This window comes from Vicia villosa, linkage group LG5 (assembly GCF_029867415.1).
Source record: "Vicia villosa cultivar HV-30 ecotype Madison, WI linkage group LG5, Vvil1.0, whole genome shotgun sequence".
Lineage (NCBI taxonomy): Eukaryota > Viridiplantae > Streptophyta > Magnoliopsida > Fabales > Fabaceae > Vicia > Vicia villosa.
In genome coordinates, this window is record NC_081184.1 from 31,885,696 (window position 1) to 31,895,777 (window position 10,082).

The 10,082-nt window shown below is 28.2% G+C and overlaps 1 protein-coding gene across 1 annotated transcript; it reads right to left on the reverse strand.

The window, feature by feature from the left end:
• Positions 1-5,270: 5,270 nt before the first annotated feature.
• On the reverse strand, positions 5,271-9,536 carry LOC131604463 (WAT1-related protein At1g43650-like). Its single transcript, XM_058876898.1, has 7 exons — positions 9,325-9,536; positions 9,100-9,168; positions 7,212-7,328; positions 6,894-7,128; positions 6,643-6,801; positions 6,268-6,419; positions 5,271-5,415 (listed from the first exon to the last, which is right to left on the reverse strand). Exons 1-7 carry the CDS (start codon positions 9,534-9,536, stop codon positions 5,271-5,273), a joined length of 1,089 nt encoding a protein of 362 aa, XP_058732881.1.
• Between the last annotated feature and the right edge of the window lie 546 nt (positions 9,537-10,082).

Below are 10,082 nucleotides of genomic sequence, written 5' to 3' on the forward strand. Positions count from 1 at the left end.
TAATTACTCTAGGGGTCATTTAAGTTATTTATCGTAACAAGTTAATCCTTTGAGTTTTTTTGTAACAATTTGGCCGTTTAAGTTAGGGATAACAACGGGCAGGGTCGGATGCAAATTTCACACTATCCAAACCCGCACCCGAAATTACCACCCGAACTCAAAGACTATTCGGGTGACAAAATAACACTCACGCCCACATCAGTTGGGTTCGGGTTTTTCACCCAACCCGAACCCACATCAAAATACATTTTTCCTACAAGTTTCCACAATATATATATATATATATATATATATATATATATATATATATAAAAGTGGGTGAAATTTCGGGTTTCGGACGCGGGTTTCATACTATCCAAACACACCCCCGAAAAATCGGGTGGCACGCGAACTCAGTCAACTTGGGTTTTCACCTGTTGACTCGGATTTGGGTGCGGGTGGACTCCACGGGTTTGGGTATGCCTGTCATCCCTACTTCCAGTATTGTTTTTGTTGAATTAGGATTTAACTTTATATTTTTTGGATGCTACTTTATATATTTAGGATGCTAGTATATGTATTTTGTTGCAACTTTATGTATTTTGGTTGATTGATTTAATCTAAGATTGAAAAAAGGTCAACAATGCACACAATAGTTAACTTAAATGACTCACTTGTAGCCAAAAAAACTTAAAGGGCCACCTTATTACAATAAAATAACTTAAAGGACCTCTGATATATTTTTGCCTTAATTGTATTCTGAACTTTCTTTGGTACTGTTGACATTATGATGATATTATTATAAGATTAAGATTTGCCATGTTTTCAATTTATTATACCACATGACATGATTATGGAACTCACAATTTTAATATTTTTTCAATAAATAGATATAGTCTCCTTGAGTATAGATTCTAGGGTTAAATATGTTTGTGGTCCTCATGAAGATCTCATATTTCACTTTTAGTTCTCCTAAAAATTTCCATCCACGCGTTTAGTCCGTCTTGCTAAAATTATCGCTAATTCAGTGGCTAATTAATAAATCGTTGCTAAAGTTTTCACTAATTTTGTCCACTAAGTTGTAAAAATCGCCGTTAAATTGTAGAAGGAACCAAAAGTGTGGATAAAAATATTTATGAAGACCATTCTTTTAAGGAAATTGATTGAGAGACTAAAAGTGAAATATGAGATATTTAGAAGAACCATAAACATATTTAATTCTAAATTCTTTAAATATATATTAGGAGTATTGAACTCTTTTTCCATTCACCGGGTTTTCCTTAATGGTTAACAAGTAAAGTTTTTTTTTGGTGTAAAGGATTTATTTTATATCAGCTCCGACTTAGGTTACGGCTTAGTCCCCCTAAGTTCTTTGAATGATTTTTCTTCTTCATTTTATATGATATTGAAAGGTAGCATGTTTTTCAAGTAAATAGTTGGGATGTCTTTGATTCTCTTAATTTAATATTTTTTTTATTTATTTTAAAAAACAATAGAAATTAATGAATATAACTATCCATTTTTTTAGTTAATCATAGTTAATATAGAATTTTCACTAAATTATTATATAATAATTATTAAACTAAAAAAAAACATGATATTTTTTAGGGGTGAGTTGGATAGCTCAAGTTGTCCGTGCTTGTTGAGTTAATGGGTGAAAACGGTTGGTCTAGGATTCCATTCTTGACGATTGCATTTATTTATATTTATATATTTTTGTAAATAGTTTATTGATATTTATAAATTATCAAATTTTAAAAAGATATTTTTTTAATAAAGTATATTAAAAATAGGAGAATGTTTAGATACAGTTCCTTAGGTGTGGTTTATACTATTTTTCAATAAAAATATGACAAGTGTATAACTTCCTCTTACACATATGTAATTTTCTAGTATTTTCACCCCTTAAATGATGTTAAAGTACACTTGTCATATTTTTATTGGCAAATAGTATAAACCACACCTAAGGAATTGTAGGTAAGTTTTCTGCTTATATATATATATATATATATATATATATATATACACATATATATATATATATATATATATATATATATATATATAAAATAGTTTTTGTTATAAAATTAATAAGAATCAATATAATAGAAGATTGGAGATGAAAGAGAGAAATATTATTGTATTATTCTCATTATTAGTGAATCATTCAAGTACAATATGAGTCCTATTTATAGGACATATGTGATAAATAGAAAATCAATATGAAATCTCCTAATTGATGAACATCCATAATCATGCTATCTATAACACTCCCCCTTGGATGTCCATAAATAATATGTCTCGTTAAGACCTTACTAGAAAAAAACATGTGAAAAAATCCTAGTGAAAGAAAAATAATACAACATTCTTTAGGGAATTTCCTTCTTTACTAATCAATACCTATTATTTTAATTAAGGAAGTAACAAATTTGAGAGAAAATCATATTTAACACCCATTATTCATAACACTCTCTTTGAATATTCGTTTAGGATATGCCTCTTTAAAACCTTACTAGAAAAAGTTCAGTGGAAAAAAATTTAGTGAAGAGAAAAGAGTAGAATATCCTTTTAAGATAAATTCATTTATCCTTCTCACTGAATGATCATTTCTTCGATGATTAAGACCAATATTTCGCACTACTTGGTTAAGAGTTCTATTTTGGAGTGATTTAGAGAAAAGGTCTATAAGATTAACACATGAGCGAATTCGTTGGATGCTTGTATTACCACTTTTCTGAAGATCATGAGTGAAATGAACTTTGGAGAAATGTGTTTTGTTCCATATTTTTTAATGTAACCATCTTTCAATTAAGTGATGCATTCTTATTATCTTCATATATGATTGTTGCATTTATTTTTCCAAAATCCAAACTACAAGTCTTTTGTTTGTGTTGAATAAGAGATCTCAACCAAACATATTATGGACTTGCCTCATGTAGTGCTAAAAATTTCTTCCTGAATATTTGAAGTTATTGTTATGGTTTATTTCACATATCTCAATGAAGTAGATATATCAACATAAGTAAACAAAAAATTTGTTTGTAATCTACCATTATGAGGGTCTATCAAGTAACATATATCTGCATAAAACCTATCTGATGTGTAATTCTAATTTTAGACCTGTTAATTCTAATTTGGATACTTTAGAACAAAACAAACTCATGTCCATTTACCCCTAAAATAACGAAGTATATGTTTGAATTTGTTAAGTATATCTTTCTATTAGAGTAAAAGAAATTGATATATCATGGCCTATATAATTAGCAAGATAGATCAATGCTTGAATCACACTGATATATGGTACTTCAGGACCACTTAGTTTTTCCATCCTCTTCTCGGGGTCTAAAAGATTCTTTTACACATCCAATTATCTAACATCATCAGAGTACACGACATTCAATATTTTTCCATATATGAATGTTTTAACACCTTTTCTATATAAAGTTCTTAATGTAGAAATATTCTACTATCCAAATGCTAAATTTATAAATCTAGACATAACTTTGTCTTTTCTATGTCCTGTATCTCGAACGGTTTCTTTAAGAGATTTATATCATTTGGTATCTCTTAAAGAGTTCCGATAACTTTATGTCATCCATATAGACAAATATTATAGGAAATTATTTTCTAGATCTTTTCATAAAAATACAAGGACATTTGGACCTATTTGTATATCTTCCCCTTAGCAAATATTCATTGAGACAATTATACCACATGTGTCCATATTGTTTTAACCCATGAAGAGACTTTTTCAATTTGATGGAATAGCTTTCTCAAGATCCAAAATTATGTATCTCTGATATATTAAACTCTTTAGGTAGTTTTAGTAAATGTCATTATCAAGTGAGTCGTATAAATAAGATGTCATAGCAATTTATATATTATAATTTGACTTTTTACGCTAAAAAATAAAAGAAATGACCAATATTATCTCTAATAGTTAGAACGTCAATTTGTTCCTTTTTAAATTTGGTGGAGTTTCATGCTGTTAATGTGTTATAAAAATTAATAAAAATCCATATAATAGAAGAATATAAACGAATGAGAGAAAGAGAAGTGAGAAATAGTATTGTATTATTCTCATTATCAATGAATAATTCACGTACAATGTAAATTATATTTATATGACATATGTAATAAATGAAAAATCAATATGAAATCTCTTAATTGATGGACATTCATAATCATGCTATTTATAACATTTGTTATGATTAATGTGATCACTTCCCTTTATATTTTATTTTGTATCAACAATATCTTAAAGGGAAAAAGTAGCTTTAAGATACTCACTACTTAGGGTCTGTTTGGTCAAAATAGCGGCTGACTGATAAGCTAGCTGATAGCTTATAGCTTATGACTGATGGCTGATGGCTGGTGACTTATAGCTTATAGCGGATGGTTGAGACTGATAGCTTATAAGCTAATTGAAGTATTTGATAAAATTAGTGGTTCAATTAACTTATAAATGTAAAATAATATAAAAGATATTTAATATATAATTATTTGATTTTAAATTAAAATAAATTATAAGGTTAAAAGTGGATTTTAATTAAAATTATAAGGATAAAAAAGGAAGAAAAAATAATAAGTTATAAGACATAAGCTAAAACGCTATTTGAAATAACGTCTGGAAAATAAGTTATAAGCTAGTAAAATAAGCTATAAGCTCGTGATATAAAGACCGTTACCAAACGAGTCTAAATTATCATATGAGCTTATAAGACATAAGACATAAACTATAAGCTCGAATACATGTCTTACCAAACAGAGCCTTAAAATAAAATGCTAAAATATATTTTTGTCCTTTCTATAATAAAGGACAAAATTAAATATTAAATTCAAATTATATATGGTAGTTTGGATGATTTTATTTCTACTAATAGTCAACAATCAAACAATCATTTACTTGCATAATTTTACATAGAAGTCGTGTCATGATTCATAATATTTTGGAAAGTTAATGTTAAATGCAGCCTATAAAACCTCAAGAGAGACAACACATTATTTAAATCTCAAATTAGAATTAAATTTTCACATATTTTTGTAAAAAATGCAGCTCAATCTCAAGATTTTAAACCTTTTTTAATTTTTTCATGGAGAAAGATGGAAGAGTGGAGTGCTATAAAAAATGTTAAAGCGAACTAGGTTAACTTTGTTAGCTAAGAAAACATTAACAACATCTAAGAAAAAATATTAATAAAGGATTAAGAAAGCATAAGGAACAAGAACTACTGATTTTTATTTGATTCTAGATTACAAAGCAAGATCTTAATTTAAGTACAAGAATAATATTAATTTGTAACTGTAGGCTCTTCTCTCCTGCTTGTTGATAATTCTACAATTCCTACATTTGATTGATGAAAATGAGGCATCTCATTACTTTTACCCCATAAGAAGGAATATAATCCCATTATGATTAAAACCATGCCTAGTAACCTGCAAATAAGTTTTTGACTTGTCATTTTTCTAGAATTGATTAAAATTTAAACTTGCAATTTAAGAATGACTCTACCTCTCTTATTTTTTTTTTTAAAGTATGATTCTACCGTCTTACTCCTTTCATTCTTTATTTTAAATAAAAAATATTTTGTAAATTTATTGAATAAATAATGTATTTGAACTATGAGTCTGTTTGGTAAGATAGATTTTTGAGCTTATAGTTTATAGCTTATGACTTATAATTTATAAGCTCAAATGACAATTTAGACTCGTTTAATAACGGTCTTGCCATCACGAACTTATAGCTTATTTTGTTAGTTTATAGCTTATTTTTCAGACGCTATTTAAAATAGTGTTTTAGCTTATAATTTATAGCTTATTATTTTTTCTTTCTTTTTTATCTTTATTATTTTAGCAAAAATTCACTTTTATCCTTTATAATTTATTTTAATTTAAAATAAAATAATTATGAATTAAATAACTTTTATGTGATTTTACATTTATAAGTTAGTTGAACCGTTAATTTTACCAAACACTTCAATTAGCTTATCAACTATCAATCTCAACCATCAGCTATTTGTCATAAACCATCAGCGATAAGCTATAAACTATCAACTAACTTACCATACAATCGCTATTTTTACCAAACAGACCCTATATATTGAGAGCTTATACACCCCATAATCAAATTTTGAATTATAATGAAAATTGAAGAGAATAATAAATAACAAGCATTATCATAATAGTCCACATGTTAAGTTAAAGAGTTAGTTCGAATAAAACTAAAAGTCTTTTATCCATTAGTTTTATGATAGAAAATAAAAGTAAGGAAGGAAAAAGTAGTCATACGTTCCATCATGTATTGGTTCAGCAAGTACGAAAGTCTCTGAAATGGCAACAAAAACAAGAGCCAATGGATTGAACATTGATGGATAAGTTGGTCCCTTTAATGCTATTGTCCATGATAATAAACAAAATGTTACAGCAGTAGCCAATACTCCCTACTCAAATAAATTCAAATAATTAGTCTCATGATCTATATTTAAAAGTACATTCTCAAAATAAATCAAATAATTTTTTTTACAACATTTAGAAAACTGACTAATATTAATCGAACCGTGATCCTTCCTACCAAATTCAGGGTCAATCACCACTGAATCAACTAACGATTGGTGATTCAATTCTAATTTAATGGTAAACATAAATCAGTAGAAATAGTCTTACCGCATAAACGATAGTAATGAGTTGCAGATTCAATTCTAGTTTCCAAGCTTCCTTACTGGAATTTATGCCTGCACCTATTATTGCTGACTGAATTGATGTCATAAAGCATGACATCATTGTTGCACAATACCTAAGTGGAAATACTTTAGCCAACCGAACCTGTTCATATTTAGAGTCATATGAATTATTTGTTTCACAATAAATGTTTACAACTTAAAAATCCATGAAAATAGTTTTGTTATAAGACATACTTGCATAATAAACCAAGATGTGGAACAACAGCAAGATGCAATCAAAAATAAAGTGCCACGAAGCATGTGGCTTTTATGTGCTCCAACAACATTCGTCATAGCATGGTGACTGTGATGACCAATATAAAATTCCTTTCCTTTGTAAAGACTTATAGATAATGCTCCACCAACACATAAAATTGCCCCAAGACATTTAGTTATACCACTCCATGTCCTAATATTTAGATCTTCCATTCTGCAATACTCATTCATAGTTTATGCATATGTGAAAAAAAATTATTAACCTGTTGAATTTGTCTTAATTAATTTAAATATTACCTTACTATGATAGATATCAAAAATGTGAAAATGGGAATCATGTTAAGAAAGTTAACAGCGTAAGTAGCAGATGTATCTCGAAGACCATAATAGAACAATCCTATAGCCATCGTCATCCTGTCATAAATATAACGTTACTTAATTAGAAATTATTTAAATTGACAAAAATGGCTCCTAATGTCTAAAATTTGGAATCATTAATAAAAATGGGTTTAGGAAACAATAGAAAACCGTCCTCTAAAGATAGAAAACTATTGCCTAAGGCTTTACGGGACAATTTATCAAGTATGGAATAAATGGTTGTTGCCTATTCCTTTAGAGTGCATTTTTTCATTTCTAACCATGAATTCTAAACACCATTGCCTTAATTATAAAAATCTGCAGTTTTAGTTGTAGTTTTAAGTCGCGGTTTTCAAGTAGCAACCCAAAATAACCGTCTCCAAAACATACAAAAGGCAACGATTATTAATAAGCAACATATAATACCACAACTTAATCTATGCTTAAAGTAAAAATTGTTATAATGTGTTACACTTTATTAATAACCATTCTAATCATCATTAGGTTTGGTTATGATCATCATTAAATTCATATTTTATAATATATATTTCTTTTTAACTATTTAATTAGTACTCTATATTTAAGGATACTAATTAACTACTATTTGTCTTTCATATTATAGTTTTCTTAATTGATGTTTTAAGAAACATTCAAGCTCAAAGGAACATAGGATATCACGATGTTGTCATGGAATAACATTTTAAAATAATCATCTTTCATATATATTTTTTAGACATCCACGAACCACAATGTCAAGAGATATTGAAATAGAGGATTGCATATAAAATAACTTTTGACATTGTGGTTCGTGGATGTCTTTTTTGTGAATCTTCAATAGAGGGTGTCTTCTTTACCTATTAGATTTGGGGATTGGATGTGTACTTAACATATGAGGTTGCCTCATACGCTCTTGTGGATTCTAAGGGCCAAATTTGGGTGTTACTAGATCATATATTGAGAGACATTGAGATATATTAAGGTATGGACTTTGGTTTTTACAAAGCTTTGGATGATTTTAGTTGTATGACTCCAAAATTAGAACTTAAAATTTTTACTAGCAAGGACATCGTCCCCCTAAAACCCAACATTTTTTGTGAGTGACGTTTTAATAAAAGTGTTTGGAACATAGAAGTAAATTTTGACATTATCACAAGACAAAAAGAAGTTTTGGTTGATTTCAAGCGAGACACGTGCTTAAGATTTCCTCATAGTTATTCATATTGATGAGAGAGGGCAACATATGTCTATGTCAGTGGTAGAGTAACATACTAGCCTCATGTGTACGGCTAGGTAGGAGGGATCCATGTGAGGAGTTGAGTGAGGTTTTCCCACTTGTATGACTTAGGACTGGGGTTTTTTGTAACAGACATCCCTCAAAGTCGCTTCAAATAAAATGGTTAAATATGAGAAAGTGTGTCGTGACAATCACTATTATATTTACTAAATATTTAAAGCTTGTATACCATTTATATTTAAAGCTTTTGACTTTATAGCACCAAAGACAATAGACTTTTGATAGAATTTAGAGACTCATGCATAGAAATATTATATTTACTAAATATAGGAATGTAATTTTTTTAAAAAATTAGTTGTCTTCCTAAAAATGATTGTTGTCCTTCCATTTCTATGTAATCCTTATTATTTTAATGTATAAAAAGACCTATTTGAACTCAAATTACTATTTGTACAAAAACCTTGAGTTGGCAAAAATATTTAATAGGAGAGAATTATATTATCGAGTGCTTGTTCATATTTCATTTTAAAATATACTTTTTAAAAAACCAATTATTAAAACTAAAAATATATAATAAAAAAATATTATACTTACCCCACTAATGCATTAACGAAAAGGAAGATCCAAACTTTCCAATTGAAACTGAATGTCTTCACTTGTTCTCTGCAATCATAAGTAACAAAAAAAAAATATCATATCACCATAATCATCTTATGAAGCTTGAGTTAAAGAATAGAGCTACTAGAAGTTAAAACAATGTTTATAACCATTAATGAAACAATTTTGATAAAACAAATATAGAAATGAAAAATATATTACCTTTCAAAATAGAGTGCAAATGGAACAACGCAAATAGCAGCAACAAGATATCGATAAGTAATGAGTGCAAAAATAAAAGTGCCCCGGACCAAGATTACCCTTGACAAAAGTTGCATTCCAGTTGAAACAATTTGCACTAACAACATGGTAAGAAGTGGTTTAGAAGACATGAACCACTTCTTCACATTTTCAATATTCTCTGAGTTACTCATATTTGTAATCTTTAACTGAGAAAACATCCACAAAATAATACCAAAATAAAAGTGTTAAAAAGTAACAAAAAAATGTTTTTTTATGTTAAGAAATGTCCAAATGTATGTAACTATTGCAACCATTATGGGATATAAAATGCTCATGATGAATAACAACATGCAAATGGATGAATCAAATTCTCACCTTTTGATTCGATTGTGGCATATCACTTGTGTTTTTCATTGATTCTCCTTGTGTGTTTCTCCTCTATTGTTGATATTTTTAGCTGCTATTCTCCTTTTTAAATTTATACATATATTTACAATTCAAAAAACATAATTGAAGAAACCGGTTAAAAATTGTATTATAAACAATTAGTTGAATATGTGATATGAGAAAATATTAAGAAAAGACAATTGATTTGAATGGATTTATAATAGCATAGATTAGACGTTTTATATATTAATAGGTATTATTTCCAACTTCATTAACAACCCACACCTTGTTATTGTTTCATTGGGAACAAATTATCGAATATGGTTATATTGTTTCCCATATATAATTTA